The sequence below is a fragment of the Trachurus japonicus genome, chromosome 21 (assembly GCF_045865225.1).
Source record: "Trachurus japonicus isolate A0001 chromosome 21, Traja_1.0".
Lineage (NCBI taxonomy): Eukaryota > Metazoa > Chordata > Actinopteri > Carangiformes > Carangidae > Trachurus > Trachurus japonicus.
Window position 1 is genome coordinate 2,837,599 of NC_140927.1, and position 25,455 is coordinate 2,863,053.

Here is a 25,455-nt window from a genome sequence, read left to right on the forward strand (position 1 = left end):
CCACTTGTGGTCTGGGTGCCTCATTTCAAACCAATATGCATGAGCGGGAGCCAGAGTTCTGGCAGGGGATGGTGGATGCTGCGTCCAGGCCTGAGCTAAGCTGCCTCTTGGCTTGGGTTGCCATGTTTGTTCCTGCAAATCACACCAAATCAGCAGCCACAGCACTGGAGAGCAGCCTGTTGAGTCCCACGGTTCAAATGCAGGGTTAACAACGCTCTGTGTTGTCCAAATATGGACACAATATGGACGGATGTTGCTCCAGCAGATGTGCTGCGATTTCACCAAGTTCCCACACAGCCAAATAATTAGCAATTTAACAGACACCACAGTAATGGCCAATCTGAAAAAAAAACTCAATTCTTTGTCTCTTGTAAGAGTCAAGAGAAGACATATTAAGTTTAAATATAACCTAAGTGTTTATTTTCTATTATTATTCTAATACCTTAATCTTCTCCCGCTTTCCCTTTCGGCCATGTGTTGACATGCCCAAAATAAACAAATTGATTGATTGATTGATTCTAATAAATCTCCTGTCTGTTTGTATTCCAATTGCTCCAATAACAGAGCTCAACACTACAATACAAGAAAAACACAGCAACATATTTACATAGCCTGTGGATAATTAATGTATGCTTATTTATAGAATTTTTGCTAAAAGGCAACAGTGAAAGCAGGTTTATTATGATCCACAGGTACGAAGTGACAAGAGAGACACATTGTGAGTTCCATTTGTACTTGGAAGTCGGATTTTCCGAGTTCTGCGTCAGAATTTTATACATTGTAATCACAGTTTCTCTGTTTTTTTTTTTTGAGATGTGTTAAAGCAAGCGTAAAAGTTACAATATGTAACTTTTAATAAACCTGCTTTCACTGTTGCCTTTTATTTTTCCCCCCGATGTCGGAGTTGGAAAGTCGGAGGATCCTCAAAACCCCTGAGTTTAGTGATGTAATTCCCAGCTCCAATTTCCGACCTCCAAGGTAAATGGAACGCAGCAAAAGTCCACGCGTAACCATGACAATAAACGGTGTCTTAATGTTGTGGACGCACTTCCTTTAACCCACATCACCATCTTTTCCTATAAGTTGTTTTTGTGCCTTGATTTAATCAAGCTGTGATGATTATTGTAGTAACCATGGTAGCACTTATTATATTATGACACCTATCCAGTATACACGCCACAGTGGTGCTATTTCTTATTGGTCATATCAGTGGATTGGAAAAAAAAAACAGATTGGTGAGGCTGTGGGATGTTGCTGATTTCATACATATACAGTATAGTGTTATATAAGTAAGTTGTGTGAGATGGTTTGAAAGTATAGACTTTTTTTTTAGACTTTATTTATTTGCACATATAAAATAGAACAAAACATTTACTCATCTCTCTTACTAGTGAGAAAGATACGAAAAGAAAAATGTGCAGGTGAAGTGGTAATTCTTACTGTTGTAAAGTGTAAATATGTGAAGTGTGAGAATGGGAAGCCCAACAGTGTTGCAGCAGTAACTAAAGGGACATGAGCCTTAGTGGACAGTCAATTCAAATCAATAGTTACTGAGAGGCAGGAGAAGCTCTCCAAGCCGGCGACACTGTGGCAACAAATCCCTCTGCAGCTACTCTATGGAGAGAAATTGATTTAAAAGCTAATATTTAAATGATGCTATGAAATTGCATCATGATGTGCCGTCCAATCATTTCACTGACACTCATGAAGGTCTGACCAGTGAAGTGTTTCATCCCTCTCTGATCATCTTAATCAGATTTTCTTTGATCTATTCAGGATGCATGTTGGTATTAGTTGAGCAGTTTGCATTTCAATACTTGAAACAGCCTTGTATCCGTGCAATGCTACTAGGACTCATCTGTAAGACTGCAGAAATTATTGATGAGATGAAAGCTGCACTTTAATGAATAATAGTTATTTTTTGCCACCATTCATACATACATCCTCTTCACATCAACAAAGCACTTGGTGGATATAAAGAGCTGAATGATTTAAACCGAGAACAAACACTTGATAAAACTGTTGCCTTGGAGAACAGTTTTCATATAACAACTAAACATCTACTGAATAGAGTCCTATCAAAGAACACTCCACTAAAGTTTGATGAGTACCAGCAAAGGTAAAGGAGGTGGACACAGAAAATAACTATTTATCAGTCTTTTCAATGAGTACGTTTTTTCCCACCCAAGGACACACTTCTCCTTCTCTCTCTCTCTCTCCATACCCACATATGTATTATTGTGTTTTAATACATTATTGTTTTTATTTTAATTCAGTGTTTCGTGATCTGTGTGTCTATCTATCTATCTATCTATCTATCTATCTATCTATCTATCTATCTATCTATCTATCTATCTATCTATCTATCTATCTATCTATCTATCTATCTATCTATCTATCTATCACACACACACACACACACACACACACACACACATACCGTTACGCACGCTCCGGTGGTTGTATCACACACAGTTAGGATGGAGATGTTCTGGGCCCGGTTCAACCACCTGACAGATGTCTTGGTCTTACTGATCCACTTCACCATGGTCACATAGTGTTCTCTATGAAAAAAAAAAATACAACAACATAAAAGTCATTTCATGTTCTGTGTACAAGCCTTGGAGAAGCAAATTAATCAATACCACATACAGTATTAGAAATAGTAAGATTCCTTCATCATAATAGAGATACATATGTTTCCACTTCCTTAGATAGATAGATTTATAATAATGACTATAACTATGACTATAATAGACTGTTTCTTATGGCCTTGGTTGTATTAAAAAAGGGCAAATATCTGACAATGACAATGAGAGTGGAGGAGTTTCTCTGCAGTTAGGAGCTGAACCTGACTCAAGGGCGGGAGCTGAATGATCATCTTCCTGCTCCTGAAAGACCAAATTACTTCAATGTGAAGCTGCTGCTTCACTTATTTTCTTTTGTCATGTTTCTTTTGCCGCTGCCCTTTCACGGCACAAGAGATGTCTATGCTTTTTTTTTTTCTTTTTGTGCACAAAGAACATTATTTCTATGTTCAGATGTGGCGGACATTTCACAAATCACAGGCCGTGCCAAGGGGCAAAAGAAAAAGTCGTGCCGACAGAGTGGTATTATTTCATCAGTGAAGTCAGATTGATTTCTAGTAATAACGTGGGTAATTAGAAGCTGTGAGGAGATCTCTGTGTTCAAATTAAACTTTTAACAGTTTTAACTGAAAATGAAGCAAGAATAAGGGCCACATCAGGATGCAGTCAAGCAAATTTCAAAATTAAAAGATACCAAGGAGAAAAATAAAGAAATAAAGAATGGTTTAAAGTCCAAGAAAAGTGTCCATTTAAAGGGATAGTTTGACATTTTGACAAATTGGCCCATTGCCATAATCCCTATAGTTTAGGTTTGTTACCTTTAATTGTCGGTGCAAGCTATTTTTAGAACGGTGGAGCAGAGCCGCGAGCTGCTCAGATCTACGCTACGGAGACTAATGGGATTTCTTGGTTTCCCTCATCAAACTCATCAAATTCACAATCCAACAACTCCAAAACGCTCTGGTGGACAAGTTGTGACCTGCACATTCACCACGCTATGAGATAATAACAGAACGTTATGAGACAGATGTTTTCAGGGGCAGTTTTTTTGCGAAAATGTTGAACTATCCCTTTAAGTGTCACAGAAGCGGATGCAAAAACAAAAATGGTTGTGCCTCTCACCGTAGTTTGAGCGTCTCTGGAGGCATGAGCTCCAGCGTGTGCGTGGGTCCATACAGATTGACAACATAGAGCTTCACTGCTGGGTTGGGCTGGCCGGCCTGTGTGCAGAACCAAAGAGTCCAGACATTAGACAAGCCTCACGTGACTGCAGGAAATATTCATCAAGCAAACATGACAACTGTGACTTCTTAAAGGGTGATGGTGTCATTTGGAATGAATAGGTAATGCAGAGTAGCCCCTTTCAAATGCACACAGTTAGACAAATATGCATATGCATAAAAATGATGCAGTGCAGAAACACTTCACTGAAGCAATTGTAAATTACAGTGAGGCATTTGCATTATGTCAGAAGTCTCATTTGAATGTTGTCGTGCCTACCAATCCAGAGAAGAAACATCTCTCAAACATTAGAAGACTGCTGAGATCAGTACTGAGTGATGAGAAATTAATTCCAGAGGTTAATTTGTTATTCTGTGTTGTCATTTTCTGTTTTCGCTCCGACTGCAACAACACGCTCTACACTGCTTTGATTTGCTGGGACTTCAGACGCTGCACATGGAGAGAGCCCTATAGAAAGACCTGCACACACAGAACGACAGGTGCTGCTTTTCATTTAAGATTGGAGAAGCTACTGTAGCGAGACAACAGCTTTGTAAAAACGGGGCTACAGTATGTGTATGATCGCTGTGATGCACGGCATCCTGTTCAAGTGGCGTAATTAATTCCCTGCCTCTTTGACTGTTTACAGCCGTCCTGACTGAGCGCTGCATGGTGGATGGTGGCGGCACAATGCAAACTGAGGGAGGGAGAGCAATCCTTTTCCTTTTGTCACTGTTTTGCCTTTAGCGTGCTCTTTTCATACTGGGTTGAAAATGTAAAACTGTGACATCAAACTGTTACAATATAGAAAAAGGGCAAAAAGAAAAGAGCAACCAGAATAACCAAACACTAAATGTTGAGAATCCTTTTTATCAACTCTAACAGTAAAAAAAAAAACATTCCCTGACAGACGTGTGATGAAGTTCAAAAGACATGGCATGACAGTACAGTTACAAGTAGAACCATTGTTTTGGTTGATTAGTTACATTAACATCTGTCTACCTGCCCACGGTCTGAAGATTTATCCACAGTTTGTACAGCTCCTCTCTTTGTATGAAATTAACAAGGGCTTATATATATAAAAACAAACTAATTGAATCGAAGTTTAAAATGTTTTTTTCTGAGAGTGAGGATTATTACCTAACTCATACCTACTTCATATTTGAGCATCAAAAGAGCTATTTGGGAGTTTTGCTATTGCTACATAGCCAATGCTAACATCAACAAGCTAATCTGAGCAGTGCTGCTTCACAGAGCCGACTGGATGCTACAGTGACTCAGCATTTTAAAAGTTATGAGATGGCTGGGCCACTGCTAGCTCGTTAAGATGCTAACTTTGGTAGACAAAATGAAGTGACAGCGATAGAAGCAAAACAAGAGTTTGTTAAACTGAACTTAAGAAAATGTCTTGAAGGAGCTAATGCAAGTCCTGTCGCTTTTCCTCTGTCTTGCTAACCCTCCCCCTGGCCACGTGCATTTGCTTTCAGCAAAACAGGCGAGAAATCACTCCATGGAACGATGGATAACGTTATATATCATAAACGTGTTACGACATGTATGTTTGTGTAGTCTTATCTGTCATAAGATTACAGGTTATGGGACACATTTGTGTGGCAGTGCCACAACGACGAGAGCTGTGACACGGGGACGGAGGCTCTGATCTTACAAGGTTGGTTTTCAGCCAAGAGACGCTAGGTGGAAGGCAGAGAGCCTCCATTCTCCCTGGAACAAAGTCATTTATTTAATCATCACAATCACTCTAAAGCTGTTTAATTAAGGTAAAATGTAGCAGAGTTAAGGTGAAAACCCTGCATAGTTTCTCTTTAAATTTACAAACACGAGTTGCATACAGTAGGCTACAGTACATGTTAACTAGTCGGCCATGTTCACCACCAACCAGATCATTCATTTTTCCGTCTGTGTAGCAAAGATAAGCTAACCACACTGTAACTGCTCCATACTGTAAGTAGATGTTAGAATAACAATGATTTTCTCCTTCTCTTTCTCTTGAAAACAAACATTTGTTAGTTAAAATGACCAGACAGCTTGTTTGTCATATCACTAGACTAGACCATAGACTCTGACATAGACTTTAATTATGATGTTTACCTTGGGGTATGGGTATTGCTTTCCTCTGGGGTATGCCATGCCTGTGAAGCGAGGTAAAGCCATGTTGGGCACCAGACTGTCGTTGAGGACCAGGAATGCCAGCCTCTCTCCATCAGGTGACCACCAGTGAGCCACATGGGTCTGGAGGATCTCCTCTGTGGGGACGGAGACTCAGAATGAGACACATTGAGCCGCTGGTTTGTGTCTTAATATGTTGATAATCTCACTTTAAAATAAGTGGAGGCCCTGGTGATGTCTGCTGCAGCTCTTACCTACCCAATGCCTGCAAGTGAGGCAGTTAGAGGACGTCTTTAAATAGTAGTGTCTACTGAGAGTCTGCATTTGGAGCTTCTAGGGGACATCTCTTAAATGTAGCATCTGCTAAGCATGTGCTTCTGAGGCATTCAAGTACCATCTGTAAAATATAGTATCTGCCATTAGTGGTTTCTTAGGTTCTTGAGTGGTTTCTTCTCCTGGTTTCTTTGCATGGGCCTGCCACTGATCTTGTACATGACACACTTATCAGTTGATGATGATGATGATCTGTGTTGCTATGGAAGGGTTAGGTAATATATCCTCATAATCTTTTTATACACAATACATTCCTCTGTGATCCTTAAAGGTTAAATACAAAGTCGCTCTTCAAGTGCAAACACACTGAAGTGGAAAAAAAGCTGCTTCAACAAAAGAGGTATTATATGATGTTCTAATTTGGGGTCAGCCATCACTGACTGTTAAATGATTATACTTGACAAAGTTAATTAATAACAAAAAGGGGAACACAGAAGACAAAACTGCAGTGAGGATATTGCGGTGGCTTGTCTTTTTTAGATTTAAAGAAGATTTACATAATCTTCCTCCTCCAGAGAGATGGGCCCGAGTGCCTAAGTGTATGCAGTGTGTGTTCTTCTAAAGCACATAAAACGCCTTCACCCACTGGGACATCTAGATTGGTACTAGAACAAACATGAATATTTAATCACTGTCTTTTCTAAGGTAATACTTCTAAACACAGGCATTTTCACTTTAATGAGACAGTTTGTTAACACTTTGAAAATGAGGTTAGATATTATCATTATTTGTACCTCAGCAGTGTTTAAAATCCACTGCGGCAAAACAGTTTCTCAACAAGTCATTATACTGTATGTTTGTCTGAGTTTCTCCAAACAGCCTGCAGGAACAGGTGTAAAGTGCAGGCTGTGGCTGCTTGATGAGTAGCCTACCTTCATAGAGCCAGTCAGCTATCCCGTTGAAGATGACCCCCTCCTTCCCCGAGGACGTTAGCCTCAGGGAGTTGCTCTTGACATCAGACTGGTAGTAGATGTTGTTTTCAAATATGTAGATCTGTAGAGACAAAGCACAACCAGCTACAGCATAAATCTCACACAATGTGGGTTTATAGAGCACAGAAAGTCTGTAACAAAGAAGAACAGTGTACGTGGCAGAAAAGTTTTCAAAGATGAGTCAGACTTCAGCTTCACTCATCTGCTGGATTGACAGATATTATATTAGATACACACAGTATCTGCGGAAGTGTCTAAAGTAGTCTTGTAGGATTTAAAGGTGCAATACAGTGGGTCAGTAAGCCATCAAGTCATTCACACAAGTGTGTTGTAAAATGTCTTTTTGGAAGTAAACCTGTTGACACTTCAAAACAATGAGTTTAAAATCAGACAATCCTGCAAAAACTGCACAGCTGTCATCACACCAATCTTCTCATTCATTTGTAGGTTTATTTTTTATTATTATTTTATTATTATTATTCTTGCAAAACTGAAACCTTTAAAAGAATTAGACGAAATAGCTATAGTTCCTGATACTGTAGTAGTGCTACCTTAATTTACTTTGAAGCTTTTTTTGGTTGAAATTTAAAACATGTCCATAGATCTCAAATCCAGCTGTTTGGAACAATACAGGAAGTAGAGAGGAGCAGTAGGACCTGATGGACTAAAGGCAAAAAAAAACTTTAAACTTAAAAGCACTTACTTGCAAAAAAAATGTGCAAGCTGATCTCCTGGAGGTTAGTACCCTAATCTCGATAAATATTCAATTCAGGGCGTTTCTGCCCTGGTGAGAAAAAAAAACACTAGGTATTTCATGCCTTTATTTTGATAGGCCAGTGAAGAGAGACAGGGAAGCAGGGAGAGAGACTGTGGGAATGTCATGCAGTAAAGATTGGCACGGTTAGGACTCAGAAGCTGAACCAGCGATCACTGCTTTGGGCTATGCCAACATGGGATGGGCTTTCCAACCACTCAACCACTGAGCACCCAGCAAAGTGATTTAATAAAGCTGCAGGCAGCGGTGGAGAGCTTCGGTCTGAGCCTCAGACTGAAGAGAGGACTTGTCCTCAGACTTAGACTTAGCTAAAAAGACTTGTACTTGAACTCCAGGTAAACGTCTAACCCATGGTGCAAATGTGTCACATATCACAAGTAACCGTAATTTAAAGCAGGAGTAAGTGGAATGTTTGTGTTAATATAAGTCTTAAATAGTTCTATCTTCCGACAGCAATCACTTATATAGAGTGTTTGGTCTGAAACACGAGTCTGTCAGTCACTCTGCTCTGCTGTAAGCCGAGGAGAAAAATTTCCTTGTATCCTACAACCTTTATCCAATGAGGAGAGAGAACGGCATAAAGGGGCGGTCCTCTCTGTGTGTGCAGCCAAGGGATGCGCATGAATGTGGTGACGTAGGGACGAGGGCGGGGACTGCTAACTCCATCGGCTGACAGGAAGTTAGCCAAAACCACCGGATCACTTACTTCTGCTTTAACAGAAATAAGTGTGAAAAACAGTAACACTGACTATTGCATAACAATAAAATGTACAATCTGTCTTAACATAACGTCCAGGGCATGCTGGGAATGTTTATTCTTGGGCAGAGCAGCAGTCAATCTATATAAGGTTTGACCCCAAGAGAGCACATAGCTACTTGCTTTACTTCTACTGTGTTTACTTCCTCACTGAGAATCTCCTATGTTTCTTTGCCTCTTCCACTAATAGTATCTCAACTCCATCAGATCAAATCAAAGTTTTAGTAGATCATCAATAAAAACCATCAAATACACAAAATGTTACCACAAATATGCAATTCAGCACTTTAACCAACACTATGTGGAAGCAGGCCCTATATGTGCAGACCTATGTCCCTGTAGAAGAAAAATGTTGAACTTAACTGACACCCCAAACAAATACGAGAGTTTGTCAAAGTCACAAAGTCTGTCTCAGATGGAAACTAATCCGTCTGTCTTCTGCCAAAAGAGCCAGAAGTATGTGGCCTTATGTGATCTTGAATTAAAATTCATCAGCGAAGCGCCTGTCCCTGCACTGACTCAACCTCACAGTCAACAGGGCCTTCTGCTGTCTGACTGGAAGGCATCAAGATAGTCATCTGTCCAGAGGGCAATGTTTGGCCCTGCTTCTCCTCTAAATTGTAGAGATTGTAGGTTTTATTCACCTCAGGTTTGATTCAATTATGGAAACTGGGAATGTTTGGAGGCAGAAAAGCATCAATCTAAGATGTATATGACATAGATTCTTGTAGTTGTAATACTTAAATATAGTTAATATATAATATTACTTTCTAAGTTCTACAGGAGGGAATTTGAATGTTTTAAAGTAGCAGCAGCAAAGTGGAAAAACCACAGGTAAGTGACATTGCACACACAGCATGTGCACCAACTTACCTAAAGAAAATTGTGCTTAGCAAAATATATTTGGTGGTCTGACCAATATTTTTGCATATACACATTTCTGAATTAATCTCCACTAAAGTGAATGTATTAATCTGAGAGTTTTCACCACGAACGTATCTTGAAATATAGAGACTGGAGTGTCTTTTTTGAATGTCATCCAATCAGATGAAACCAGCAGAACCACAACAACTGTCCGTAAAATATAGTCCAAAGCCAGCTGCTGTCTCCCTCTGAAGACATTATTCTAAGCAGGTCAAAGCAGTTCCATTTGTATTCAATGCTTGCTAAAGAGTCCATGTCTTTCAAGGCAACTGTAAGACAAAGTCGGTAATTTCACATTGAGTGTATTTCTATCACCAGAGCCTATGCATAAAATTCACACATCCACCAAAAACGTATTGGAGTGCATGCAAACCTGCTTACAATGTATCCTTTTATAAAGATCCAATCAGCTTGAAGATTTGTGTATGTACAGTTGTGGGTGATAGGTGATCATTTATACATCAGGAGAGAAAATCAAAGCAATATCAATCTTTTTTTTTGCCTGCAATTATTTACACTTAAGTAAATAATCTTTTAGCAGTTCTTGTTTACAGTGTAACCACAAACAAACAGACAACTGTGACTGGATTCATTTGATACAGGAGAAAAACTTAAAGGGATAGTTTTCATTTAGGCAAATTGGCCCATTGCCATAATCCCTATAGTCATAGCAGTAGGTTCGTTACCTTTATTTGTCGGTGCAAGCTATTTTTAGAACGGCCAAGCGGAGCGGTGAGCTGCTCAGAGCTACGCTATGAAGGCTAATGGGATTTCTTGGTTTCCCTCATCAAACTCATCAAATACACAATCCAACAACTCCAAAACGCTCTGGTGGACAAGTTGTGACCTGCACATTCACCACGCTATGAGATAATATTACGAGACAGAGTTGTTTGAGAGGGAAATTCTTGCAAAACTGCTGATGTGCGTTTCCTTCAGGAACAGTTTTTCAGCAATCAGTCTCTGCATTTACCTCGAAAACAGCTCCGTCTCGTAACGTTCTATTATCTCATAGCGTGGTGAGTGTGCAGCTCGGCCGTTCTAAAAATAGCTTGCACCGACAAATAAAGGTAACGAACCTATTGCTATGACTATAGGGATTATGGCAATGGGCCAATTTGCCAAAGTGTTGAACTATGCCTTTAATGTGATGACTCTCGAGTTGTGAACCATCTCTTTATTATGAATTCTAAGGATATTTAAGAATGTTTATTTGCAGTGAACATCAGAGACAGTGATATGCTTGTTATTTACACTGACTCAAATCAATGGGCGGATCACGTGTGTGTGATGGAGTTGTGACTCCCAGCAGGTGTAATGTGTTTGACTCTCTGTCTGCCCATTTAACTCTCCTCTCAACCCTGGGAGGCCTTTGGCTTCATCTTGCTGAGTGTCCATGTCTATTGCAGACCACATGCTGCCATTACCTGATAGCTAAAATGCTGTGGTAATAATAGTCCAATTATCTTCTGATGAAAGGTGACTGCAAATACAGTTGGATTAAAAAGAGAAAAGCGGTCAGATAAAAAAAAAAAATGGGCCTAATAATATTCACCACAGCCAGAAATATTTTTGCACAGATTACATCACATATGATCAAAGCAGATCGAACATGGTTAAAACTGCAGAGTAATTAGAGAGGTGTGAACTGGGAACAGTCATCATGAGATGCTTCAAATTCATAATCTATATGGAACTTACTGGCATCTTCCCAGAGAAAATTAACAAATTCCCTCAGAATCACCACGCTCACTTACAGCCTCACACACGTCGCTCTTTCCAAAGATGCTCTTCTGGCTAATGATGCTGCGTGAGCCACTCGAGAGCTAGAAAGCCTTCACATCTGTCTAGCTCTCTTATCACCATAATGACTTCCTAATGGAGTCCTGTTTGATTTATGCTTAAATATTCCACATTAAAATCAGCAAATACGGAGAAAGCAGCTTTTCCCCGGCTTTTGCCTTTCTAGCTCTCGACAATAAAGCAAGCCTCTTAATGTGTCATGTGTAGATAAATAAGAAAGGTATGAGGAAGTTAACATTAACAGTAGTACGGACTATTCTGGCAGTAAAACCACACAAAGAACTTTGTATAAAGGTTCAGCACACACGCAGTTAAAGCAGAAGGGACAAAAACACAACGGTAAGCAGAATATGAAGAGTTTTTGTATCTCTCTTCGTGTGTGATGCCCTCTACATGCCTGCAGCTCAAGGTAAAGTCTTATTTTGTTGGCTACACAATGACAGAGCTTGAAAACTGTAGGCTTTTATTTTTCTGTAGAATTCCAAACTAGGTTTTGTTGGATGTCAGATTCTTTAATAAGAGTTACACAAACAAACAATTGTATACATCAGAAAGTGCATCTTTATTTTCAAATTATTCATCTTTTCTGTCCCTGAAATCCATCAAAGCTGTGTAGTGAGGCGGTGTAAAAAGTCAAGTTGAGGTTATGAAGTGTTTTATTTGCTGAGTTCTCACCAGCTGTTGGCCCTGCACCCCCCACGCAGCGTACTGCAGGACCGAGTCCACCACCTCAGGAGGGTCCAGCTCCCAAACCTCACTGCAGGAGAAGACAATGACATCATTACATCACTGCATGCATACACACATGTACTGCACTGCACTGTACTGTATATATACAAATGCCATGGTATCTGCTACCTACACTAGGGAGGAAATTAGTAAATCTCATCAGTCAGTGAGCCAATCAGCATGCAGCATGCTTAGAGCTAATAGATCTTATTAGTAGGGAGGTTAAGCCCAAAAAATAGGCCTTTGACTTAAATAAATGCGTTTTTTTTTTTTAAATGGCCGCCGACCATACTTGAGAGGCCCATATCTTTGCTCCTGTTGTAGCTATTATAACTAATTTGGTGTCAAAGTGTACATTTTGGGGGTCAAGGAATCCAATAAAATAGGTTTCAAGTCAAAAAAACAAAACAATTCCTGTCCTTACCATGACTATTACCCAGATTGAAGAAACAGATAGAAAAACATTAGATCCCTGTTCATCATTCAAACTGTAAAACAATCCTGAAATATTGCAATCATGTTACAAATAAGCTGTAGATAACATCCAGGAGCTGAAGACATTATAGTTTATAGTGGACATTCTAAATGGAATGTGTTTTTGGCATGCGTTTTCTTAATAACATTTTTTTTTAAAAAAAGCATATTTTAGCTCAAATTGTCATGGTAAGGAGAACATCATTGTTTTTTAGTCTTGGAACCTGTTTTATTGGATTCCTTGATTCAGAAAATGTACACAAAATTTGTCATTATAGCTACAACAGAAGCAAAGATATGGGCCTCTCAAGTATGGGCGGTAGCCATTTTAAAAAACGTGTTTATTTCGGATACAAAGTGTGATCTCACTTGTGTCTTAGGATAGATTTATTTGTATGACCCTAAGGTACTTCCATGCCAAAGGGGACCTTTGCATCATGACTTGAAGTCAAAAGTCATTTAACCTTCCTACTATATAAGGCTGGTGACTGGCTGCTTATACATACATGATTGAATGAGTGAAGAGAATGAGTATAAAATAAAGTAAAAAACAAAACAAAACAGTAACACACACAGTAACTTTCTTTGGGATAAAAAAAAGATGATGACAATCTATGTCATAGTCAAGATATCAGTATCAATACTGAATAGTACATTGAATATTGAATTGAATATTTCTGAACAACAGCAGTGCCTTTTACATTATTACAAGTGTGGTGCAGATACTGTGCGCATAGTGAGAGGAAGGTCAGCTTTTCTTGGTTCAACTGACAATGAGCTGCAAATCCAAATGAGCACAAGTTGACAGCAGACCTAATCTGAGAACTGGGAGTGAGAGAAAATGACAGAGTGTTGATCTCATCTGACGGATTAATCACAAAACGTCACAGAATAACACGCGTGTCGGAAAAGGCAAGAATCCCGTCAGCTGTATAACGTTTTGGGCAACCTGCTGGTCACCATGACTGATGGAGAGACAGGATATCTGCAACGGGTCCAAAGATCTGATCAGGCTGAAGCGTCTGGACCCAACAGACTATTAAGTGATGTGCTGTTAACCTCATTAACACAGACTGATAGAATGGAAGCAAACTTCATCATCAGGTCATCAGCTGTGTGAGGTCAGAAAAAGCCCAACTGAGCTCAGTATAATGAGGAAAATTTAAATACAATGGAGATACAGACAGGTGAAACTGTTTTAAAAAAAAATCTTATAGGTTTCCACAAGCCTGTTCAACAAATGGTTTGTCATTGTGTGTTAAAAACTCTAACTACTACTGTACTAGGTGCTTTCTGCATGTTGAACACTGTCTGTAGTCTGGTGGCCTGGCCCTAACCAGTGTCTTGCACTTCATTTCATTTATACAAAAGGGACTGGCCACTCTCTGTTGAGAAATGTGTACTTCCTGGTAGGTGGATACCAGGTTATCACTGATGATGACAAAAGTCATGCGCTGGAAGTGTCCAGAACACAATGAAGCTGCTGCACACTGTAAACAACAACCATCCCCCATTGCAATGAGCATAGTGAGTGTGTGGTAGATCTCCATCTCCACCACCGTATGAACTACAACTTCCAATTTAGCACATAACCTCAAAGTTGTGTTCAGCCACTCCCTCTGTTCACTGATTGTCTGGTAGATTCTCTGCAGGACAAAAGCTGTGAAAGCATTTCAATCCCAGGCTGAGTACTAAAGGGAAATGAAGATTGAGCTGAAGTACGTATAGGCGGACGGAGCCGCATGCTAGTTGTCTGGTTTATGATGTAAATATTTGCACATACAATTTGCACATAAAATAGATGTAATGCATTCTGCACAGACTAAGTGCAGCTCTGCAGCCTCATCAAAGGAGACATGTTATGCCCCTTTTCCACAAATTAAAATAGAGAGACAGGCCTCTGTTTCCAGTTTTTAGTTTAAGCTCACAGACATGTTTTGGCATTAAAGAATACAGGTAATGTTTAACAGTTCCTTAAAGGAGATATAGTATGCCCTTCTCCACAAATTAAAATAGTTCCCAGGTGTCTTAAAGCCCCAGTAGGAATTCCCCCCATCTAGCGGTGCGGTTGCATATCAGAACGTATTCTTGATGTTACATTCATGTGAAATCGTGCAGACGTCAGACAGACAGCTGCATGTAACAGGATAAACAAGCGTCTATGTAAACAAGTGGTCCGCCAGCACGAGGCAAAACAATACAGGCGTGACACTATGTTGTCATGGTGATGTGGTATTGTTTACCTGACCCACGTTTTACCGTCTTTCTCTCGTCAAGTAAAATGACATCCGGTTGGTTTGCCGACGGCCGTCTGCCTGACTGCACCTGAATGCAACATCAGTGCCTCCATCCTTCCTCACACTACACAGTGGTGACAGTTTTAACAGGCGCTACCTCGAAAACCCCGCCCCTTTTACCGGTACCAGGTAGGATTATGCAAATTCGAGAACTAGTTACATCATTGGAAGATATCTGAGGGAACAGCTCGTAAAACCACATGGATTTCAACCTAGGGAGTCTGCACACTACAGAAGTGTTTGTCAATTCTCACATTTTGGGGGCCGGAAGACAACACAGACACCTAAATATACATGTCCCCTTTAAAGTTCTAGGCAGCAGAATAAATCTAATCTAACCTTCTCCTAGAGGTGGTGACATAACTGGATTCTTACTCAAAGCTGCCCCTCCCTACACACAGAACACGTGCTGTGTGTAGGGCCCAACGATCCATGGAGGGACGCATTCTCCACAAATGCGCAAAGGATGCGCATCGCTGCCGTGAGTCAGCCCGAGGCAGGAGAGAAAAAAAGAGACGAGTAATCTGACACCGCACGTGTTGCCGCAATGATTGACAGCAAGCAACGTCTGTCCAATCAGTGGTCAGATGTGCCGACTGTTGGAGAGCTACAGGTGGAGAGATGGCCTCCAAACGTCAGTATGAATCGGGAGCAAGCAAAAGGGGAAAAAAAAGTCTAAACAAGAGCAGGCTTGTGCTTCACTTACAGTATGTTGTTGAAATAAAAATGTAAAGCTTTGTGGCATTAACACCTCAATTCTGTCTAGATGTGGACTGGAGATGAAAGGCACACATTGTTCAGTTGTTGAAAGAAGCTGTTCATTGACATTCAGGTTGAAGTTACTTTCTTTTCTTTCTTTCTTCTTTTTTTTTTTTTTTAAAGAAAACATCTTTTATTGGAATTATTGTTTTGTTTTTTTAATTGATGACTATTTGCGACTCAGATTTATTTATTTATTTTAGTTTGAAGCTATTTTGGATTATGGCATAAATGGCATAATCATTTTCTAACTTTTATACATTTGGGATTGGCTGAGGTCGGCCGGGGGAGGGCCTCCAAATAAAATTCTGCTTCGGGCCCCAATTTTCTTACTCTTCACACAGCAAAGACTGTGATCTTAGTGAGAAAGATACAGTACTTTATCTCTGTAACTTTAAATGATGTTTTCTTGTATTCCTGTTGTGTGCTATAGTGCCTATTACATAAATAGGCCACTGGTTTTCTGAGCAGCAGGTTAGTATGATGTGTAGTTGCTTCCCCTCCCTCCCTCCTCCCCACTCACTGCTCAGGAGGGTCAGTGTAGAGGAGTTTATAATGAGCTCATTGACAAAATGGAAAAACAGATTCAGACAATACTCGGCCCACAATCGTTTTCCTTCAGTGTGAAGGCAATGCATAATACACTTCTTTTTTGTGTCCATCACTTGTAGCCTACACTAGTTCCCCTTTTCAAATTTACAGACTAATTTTGTCGTAGATTATAATGGTGAGTACTGTAGCTCCAGACAAAGCACTTACAAAACCATAGATGGTCTATAAGTTCAGCTAACATGTTTATTGTGGCCCATTGTGCTGTGTGGCCTTAGAGACTTAAAGTATCAGAGACCGAAGGAGCAGTGATGTCAGTCTGACTGTCTTTAAAGCAACACTGTGTAGTTTTTCGACCTTAAAATAATGTTTCTAAACTCACTGAAGTGGTAGAAAAACAGTTCATAGGATGAATCGTGCCAGCTACAACTACACTTTTCTGTGCAGGTAGGAGCACAGCAGCCCAGTCACCCTGCTCCTCTCACCCACACACCAGCCCCCTGTGCTGGGCTGCATGGCCGACCAGCCTCCCCTGCAGAGCTCCGGCCACACACAAAACCCTCTTTGCTTAGCGTCAACGTGACATATTACGGAAATATCACTTTTTGAAGGCTCTTTAACATATATCAGGGTGTTCGTCTTGCCTTCTGGCCCCCAAAATGTGAGAATTGACAAAATCTGTAATTTTCAGGCTCTCTAGGTTGAAATCCATGTGGTTTTATGAGCTGTTCCCTCAGTTGTCTTCCAGTGATGTAACAAGCTTTCATATTTGCATACCGTAATCCCATCCCGACCTGGGACCGGTGGAAGGGGCGGGGCAAGCAGTGGTGAATTTGCATTTAAAGGGACAGGCACAGAAACCAGCCGTTCTGAACAGGGCTGTTTAGAGAGGATGAAAAGAGCTGTGATGTTTGATCCTTGGGGTATTTTGACCAAAGCATGTCACAGACATGTCTTTAAGACACCTGGGAACTATTTTAATTTGCGGAAAGGGGGCATGATATGTCTCCTTTAATAGGCTGTAAATCAATTAATCACAATCACAGTTCTGTGAAGGTTCAATCAGCCTCAAATTGCTGGAAGACGTGTGGAGAATCAGAGCCTCCACATTTGAATAAAACTAACACCCAGCCTGTGTCTGGACATGAAGGGCTCTCAAGCTGTGGCCTGTGTGTCAACACAAACAGAGAAACACCCGCCTTCTCCTTCACCCATGTCACAACACTTAACTTGATAATAAAACACTATCGTTGACACATAATACAACTACCGTGGAGTTTAGTGTTATTTCTTCACTTATGTCAGGAGTATTCACCACACAGCTTGTTTCACAGCAGCTCCTGAGGAAGACATAAACACTCACCGGGTGTGGATGTTGTAGATGCTGTAGGAGGCCATGTAGGAGTGACGGTAAACCTGCGGCGAAATCAAGACAGAGAGAGAGAGAGAGAGAGATTAAAAGATGACTGTCTGAAACAGTAACGAGAGGAGCGGCAGAGCCACAGATAATGACATCATGACAAAACCCGAGCAGGAGGAAGGCATCAAACAAAGCAGACTGCTGGCTGCTCTCTGTGATAGAATCTGTAGACAATGCAATTTGCATGGGTGACAGCTGTAGGACGAGACATTTTAATTCCATCTGAGAAACCCATCATCGTCTAGTGCCTCTGTGCCCAAAGCTCGGGAGAGACGGAGACAGAGAGAGAGCGAGAGAGAGGCATTCAGAGTGACAGAGGGGTGCATGTAAAGCCTGGAGAAGCTGTGCCTGACATGATAATAGACCTCTGACCGTGGCAGGGTGATCAGGCACAGCAACGGGCCATATTTCTGCATTCCATCACGGAGATGACACTTATGTATTCGGCTCTGACGCGAAGCAGAGGAATCTATTACAGCGAGCTCCTCTGACTGCAGAGCTCGCCGCCGCTGATACAAAGACACAGACACACCTGATTGATTTCTATTTATAATTTGTCCGTCGTGGAAATTAAAGTTAAATTAAACTTGGAGCTTCAACGGGGCGGCATGGTGGTGCAGTGAGTGTTCTGTGTTAGTTCTCCATCGCCCTCCCACAGTCCGAAGACGTGCACACTGGTGATTCTAAATTGCCTGTAGGTGTGAATGTGAGTGTGTGAAGTTGTTTATCATGTTGGACATAATTTTATGGCAATTTTATTCTATTATATTATATTCTCTTCTCTCTTCTCTGTTCTGTTCTGTTCTGTTCTGTTCTGTTCTGTTCTGTTCTGTTCTGTTCTATTCTATTCTATTCTATTCTATTCTATTTTTCATTTCAGAGTATAACAGTTAACAGCTGACAACTGTCATCAAGAGCCATGCACAGTGAAGTGTCAGCAAGTGAGGAGGACCAGAGTACAACTCTTTATAATGCAGGTACATAATCACACTGGCCTTGGCTGGTCCACAATGTAAGACACAAAGACATCAGGACAAAGCAGTTGCACACTTAAAATGAGCTTTATAATATGTCAATGAGTGTTCTAACCTGATGCATGCTGGGAGGTTTCATTTATTCCCTACTTTCCCAACAATAAAAACTTGGATGGATGGATGGATGGATGGATGGATGGATGGATGGATGGATGGATAAATATGTGGTGGAAATTTTGATGGAGTCCTATTCTGGGAAAGTCTGTTAGAATGATCAACTGTACCCTGGTATGGGATCTGATCTAAAGTTTGTTGCTTAATTCCTAAAGTTAAGCAACAAATGGGGTTAACATAACACCATTTAGGCACACATCCCGAGTATTGCACCCTGATTGTTTTATTACCTATGTGAGCTCATCTTATGACTTGGAATGAGATAACCAGAGGCATAGGATGGAGTATAATAAGGGGCTGCAGCCACTGCTCAGTGGGCACAACCCTGAGCTACTAGACTGCTGTGTGGGTCTGTGTTTTGTCCCTCAGATCCCTTCTCTATACCTCTATAGAGAATAAAACATGATGTTTCATTGGTCTTGTTTTTTGACTCTCCACAGGCTAAACATTTCCACAGCAGATATATATATACTGTAGATAGATAGATAGATAGATAGATAGATAGACAGATAGATAGATAGATAGATAGATAGATAGATAGATAGATAGACAGACAGATAGACAGATAGATAGACAGATAGACAGATAGATAGATAGATAGATAGATAGATAGATAGATAGATAGATAGATAGATAGATAGATAGATAGATAGATAGATAGATAGATAGATAGATAGACCACTCAGATGTAATGAGGCAGAGGAGGCCACCAAGGAGAAAAAGAGAAAACAGCTCAGAGAATCAGGGCTATCAGTGCCTTTTCATTTTTATCAAGGATGCTATAGTGAGAGGTATTACACACCCCGACGGCACAAATGAGAGCTTTGAGAGTTCCCTGGTTCACCTCGAGGAGACCAGCCAGAGGCTACAAGTGCTCTACATCATCTTGGATGGTGTTGTCCGAGATGGAGTTCATTTTGGACCATTCCTTCAGGCTGTCCGTCCCCACAGAGGCTAAGCCTTTTTATTTTTTTATTCCATTTTTCTTTTTACAAGTGTGTTATGCCTTCTGGCATGCTTGCTTCCCACCACACAATGGGCAGAACATGACTTGACTTCCTCAGTAAATTGGACTTGGTTACTGCTTTCTGTCTAAGACCCACACAGCTTATCAAATGTCTTATCAAAGATTTTCTCAACAGGTCAGATGATGAACTCACAATTTTATTTGATTGTATTACGTTTGGTCATATTATTAATAATATACATGTTTTTTTCTGTGGTCATTGTTTAAGAAAATGCATTGAAGTTACTGTTGTAATAAACAGTAACATATCTATATCTATAACATAAGCTTATACTGTATGACCAAGTGGAATTATGTTGAATGGTGCATTTTACTTGAATGGGTTAGGATTATCTTTAGTAATGTCATTCTCTGGTAAAGCCAGGACTAGGGTGTAGTGGTCAGTTTGGACAGTGGCAGCTCACAAAGAGAGGGTAAGTAAATAAGCCATGGTTGTTGTTTCTAGCAGTGTGATATCACTGTGATAAAAACTGTTTTCCAGCCAACAGGGATCAGCAGCTCTGCAGGGGTTAAGACTCAGGCCGGGGTGGGTCAGGGCTGCAGAGTGTAATGGTTCTGCAACTGCAACAGAATACATGGATTTCTCCCAGAGTAGGAATCTGTGAGCCGGTGATCCATCTGTGCTGCTTTAATGGGCCGTCAGGTTCTCAGAGGTGAGGCCAGGCTACGATGTAGTGATGATCTCGTAATGGACTCAATGGTGCATCTACTAAAGGTCGCTGTCATCCACAAACTTGGGGCACACATTGTTCAGTATTGTTGGGACTGACTGGTGCTTTCACATGCACAATGTTTGTAGTTTGTTGGTGAAAACTTCCTGAATGCAAAGTTGTTAATTTACGTAATTGGCATGAATACCAGCTCACCTACCACAAATTCTACCTCCACCGTACAGTAATTTACCCATGTGTGGAGCTTGATGGGAACGGTGGCCAGTGGAGGTGGAATATATCCATCACTGGCTGCAGACTGCTGCTTGAGCTCGTTCAGACTGAATAAAGGGGCTTATTGTAGTATAAGTAAAGATAGGATGAGTATGTGTGGGTAAGAGGAAGATGAATATGGACCATACTGGACCATCATGTTAAAAGACAAGCCATTCTGACCCTCTCCTTTAATCATGATCTATACAGTAAGTGGCTTATAATGAGTTTCCACTGCAGGGTGGCTGAGCTTGGTCTGAGAGGTATGGTGAGCAGCTTGGACATCTGGAGGGAGCTTGGATGAAAGCTGCTGCTCCTTCATGGTAAAAGGGGCCAGTTGAGGTGGTTGAGACCCCTGGTCTAATCTGGTAGTGATGCATCCTGGGTGCCTCCCATTCTACGCTTTCCAGGGATGTGTGACTGGCACAAGCTCTCCAAGTAGACCCAAAAAAAGTTAACCTTCGTCTTGTGTCAGCTTTCTGCTACCACCTCTTGCGTTCGGGTCAGTTTTGACCCATGTTTTAAATCAGCTGTAAAATACACTAAACACTTTGTTTTCATCCAATTTGTTTTTCATCTCTTGGTTACATTGTTAGGCTTCCTTATCTTTGAAAATTTTGGTTTTAATATTTTTTGGTGTGGGCCCCTGGGCCTTTTTTGTCACTATAGCACTTGTCTTCAATTGAACCTTCCTCTTGTCAGCTTTCTGCTCCCATATATGGTGTTAGGGTCAGTTTTGACCCGGGTATTACATCAGCTGTAAAACACACTAAAACAATATCATCCCATTTGTTTCTCATCTCTTGGTTACATTGTTAGGCTTCCTTATCCATGAAAAGGTTGGTTTTGCACTTATGATTTCAGTTTTAACTCTCATTATTGTTCCTATCGTTATAATCGGGTCACAATTGACCCGAACACCACAAATGTCATAATTTTAACCAGAGCATTTTAGAATTGTGTGAATTTTTTTTGTTTTATTTTGTTTAAACAGAGGTTCCTGACAAAGTCAAAAAGCCTTGATGCTATAAACAAAATTTTATGTGGTACTTTTATGTATTTAAAATCTCAAAATGGGTCACTGTGTAACAATTTGTAACCCAGTGGATCACTACAACTGGTGACCCGAACACAAGAGAAGGGGTAAGGAGATTATATATCTCATCTGGCTGGAAAACAGTAGAGGAATGTCTGATCCACTTTGATCGACCTTGAGTTTCCCTCAGAGGTTGGTGGTAAGCCAAAGAGAACTGCAGGAACCTGCATATTGGACTTATATTAGCCAAGTGAAAAACCGAAGCATTCAACTATTGCTTTCTTCCTGCAGAATGTGTAAACAAGCCACTTCACCACATCATTTTAAAAGGCCATAACCTGTCACGGCTGTGTTGACTGCCAACAAGATGCTAAAACAATCAGCTGATGCAAGTGTAAGTGTTATAGGAGTAACAACAGTAGACTGCCTCTCCCATAAACGTGAAGTATTCACCTGGTTTATGTCGCAGTGAATGAAATCTAACCTCTGCATAGCTCTATTACTATCATTTTCTCCAAAGTGGATTCAAAGAAACAAAACAGCTAATGAGGCTTATGGCAGTTATAAAGACATTATACAAAGACAACAATGAGGCTTTGGATTGCAGCCTAAGCACCCATGCACTGCTCATTGCAATAAGGTGGAACATCAATAACACAGACTCTTGTTCATACTGAAAGTGAGTTACTGTTTAGAGAGTGGAGGAGTTTTCACCGAGCTCCCGCTGACTCACATCGACTTTATGCCGAATGTGCACATACTGAATGTACTGCAGTTGACACAAGGTTTGGGTGCACTCAATATAAATTTGAAGGCGTTTTTAACAAATATGTCTCGGTCTCTTGGAGAGAACTGTACACGCCTGGGAGTAAAAGCCGGTTCCCCGAGGTGCTCCTGATGCATTTCTCAAACTCTGACATGTTGAAACTTCCTAATTTTTTCTGCCATGAAATATAGAGAAAGCCTGCACACGCCCCACTGAGCCCTCAAAATGAACTTCCCAAGCACGTTCCATTAAATTAGGCACAGAGCTGGTATTGGTACAGTGACCTTTGTCAGAGGCTTTATGATAAAAAAAAAGACATTTTTAACAGTCACACACAACTGTGAAGATGAATATACTATAATGTCCAAAACGAAAAGCATGAGAGCAATACAAAAAATACAAGGTTGATTTAGATGTAATATGTCGGCAAAGCTTTTTGTTAAACAGCAATTTATCAAATCCAAATCATTTTACAGAACATGATCATTAATAGGTTTCAATATTTACCTGCCAAGTTTAAATACTTGAAAAATAAATAACTATTTGATAAAGGTGATGAAATGAAGCCTAGACAACCATATACTTCAGGTCACTCATAGGAGTCTGCTCCTTTGTAACGACAAAACACTTGTGGAACAGTCAGGCACGAAAACAACTTGGTGATGTTCACTAAGAGATGACATGAGGCCTTAGTCATTATGGGTACAATAATGAACGCAGTTAAAGTCCAGCTGTTTCACAGCAGTAGTCGACCCATCTGTTCTTTATACGACAACATGAAACCGCCTTCATTACTTAAATTACTACCTGCTGGAGGTTGTCTAGAAATTTACTGACTAAGCTACATCATTTCCCTGCTGAAGACTCATCACTGTTGGCTTGCTGAACTAGTGTGAGTGCTGTTCATCTCTATGTGCCAGCCCTGAGACTGACAACCTGTCCAATAGTCAGCTGGGATTGGCTCCTGCGACCCTGCATTGATAAGTGATAGACAGTGGATGGCTGGAGTGAGTGGAGTTAATGTGCCTTTGCTTATGATCTTAGAGTACAGGGAACAGACACGATTTACAGAGACCAGTGGGCAAAATAACCGTGACCATAACCTGTGGAAGTGACAATAGTGTGCAGAGTAAAAATGATGGGCTGCACTACCTAGAGGTACTCATGTAACTTTAAAAAAGTGTTTGTTAGTGTAAGGAATCAAAACAAATCTGCCTAATGACATTATAACATACATCTAGTATCTATCCTGCGTCTTGTGACACTTATTTGACTATTGATTAATTATTAGTTTTTTACTTATTCCAGTCCACTCCTTAATTTAAAGGTCACATTTTCCACTGATTTACAGATAGTTGTAGTAGTTCAGTCATGTTTACATTTCCAATCAAGACATTTTTTTCAGTTGTCTCTGAATTGTCTCAGTCATAGTGCAGCTAATATTATACTTTATTGTGATTTTCCCACATTTAGCTACTTGACTGTTTATTGATTTTTGATAAGTAAAGGTATTCTGACACTTTTCCTGTTGGTTCCTGTGGTAAAGCAGCTAAAAGCTGTTTTAATTCTTGCTGTAGCGCTGTTATTACGTCATTTTATTAAGTTTGAATATTTTTACATGCAAGAAAGTAACTGTTTAAATCCTTAATATGCAGGTAGTTTATCCAAATGAAGCCTGTTTGGAAATTTGCTCCGACGTTTTCGGAGAAGTGAAGCTCCACCTGTGGGAGCAGCGACTGGTCATCCCAGAGGAAGCAGCCTGCTCTCCTGACGTGCTCGGCCGGTCAACCTGCGTCGTCATCCCGGGGGAGAAAACTATCGCTAATTAATTTACCCACAGGTTCTTAGAGGTTTAACACTGGCTGGTTAAATTCTTTTTAGGAGATAAATCTTGGTCTTATTGGTGAAATCTAACTATTGTTCCAGTCACATTAGTTTGTTTGAATGAAAAGTGAAGCTTCAGGTATGTATTGAACAGCAGCGCTGCCCTGGGGCTCTGTAGCCTACCTACAGAAATCACCACATTTACATCAATAAATAAATGTTTTACAATGAACCGATCAGTCTGCATTACAATTTATTTTATATAATATGTTAGGGGGGGGGTAAAGACACTTCACTACTATAAAGCGTCTTTGGTTAGGGTTAGAGGTCTGGACACATTGCACACAATGTACACAATGTAGACTGGTTAGATGAATACATAACTGTAGAGTTTTTTCGAATCAGTACGACATGTGGGAATTTTTCGCTGCAGATTTTGCTTTTGTTTGCATACTGCATACTACATACTACATTTTGGCCAAATCAGTACATACTAGCAGTATAGTATGTGGTTTCGAATACAGTCTCAGTGTGTCAGACAGGTGACGTTCCTGGGGCTGTGGGACACAGTACAAGATGTGAGAATAGTATGGAACAAAAAGCTTTCACCTCCACCATGATATAGCAGGTACACTCCCAGAAGATACCACGGCACAACATACCGTATGAGTACGACACCATCTGAGCCACGTAAAAAAAATGTAAAAAAAGGGGTGTGTGACACTCAAAGAGCATCTTGGGAGGGTCACCACAGAATAAGTGTAACTGAGTCTCCTCCTCTCAGCTCGCTTCTGAACCAAGACAAAATCGATAGGCAAGTGGGAGCAGCTCCCTGGATGGATCTGTGCTGCAGAAAACATGTCAGCCAAATGGATACCAAGGAAACACAAAGCCCTAGACCTTAAGATATGTGCTGTCAACATCGTACAGCATCCTGAAACTATGTGATTGCCATGGCAACAGAGCCTCTAGCTGCACTTACAAGTATGAGGCTTTGGTTATTGAACTTTTGCACCTTCATGTCTGTGATACTGCACTTACTT

General features: G+C 40.5%; 1 protein-coding gene across 2 annotated transcripts in view; it reads right to left on the reverse strand.

The window, feature by feature from the left end:
* dpp10 (dipeptidyl-peptidase 10 (non-functional)) overlaps positions 1-25,455 on the reverse strand; it is a 313,714-nt gene that overhangs the window by 29,995 nt on the left and 258,264 nt on the right. For both annotated transcript variants that reach the window (XM_085764884.1, XM_085764885.1), the window contains exons 6-11: positions 17,632-17,684; positions 12,136-12,217; positions 7,142-7,262; positions 5,919-6,073; positions 3,711-3,808; positions 2,441-2,564 (exon numbers count right to left, since the gene is read on the reverse strand). In XM_085764884.1, the coding sequence (XP_085621010.1) occupies positions 2,441-2,564; positions 3,711-3,808; positions 5,919-6,073; positions 7,142-7,262; positions 12,136-12,217; positions 17,632-17,684 (633 nt within the window). The remainder of the gene's footprint in view (positions 1-2,440; positions 2,565-3,710; positions 3,809-5,918; positions 6,074-7,141; positions 7,263-12,135; positions 12,218-17,631; positions 17,685-25,455) is intronic.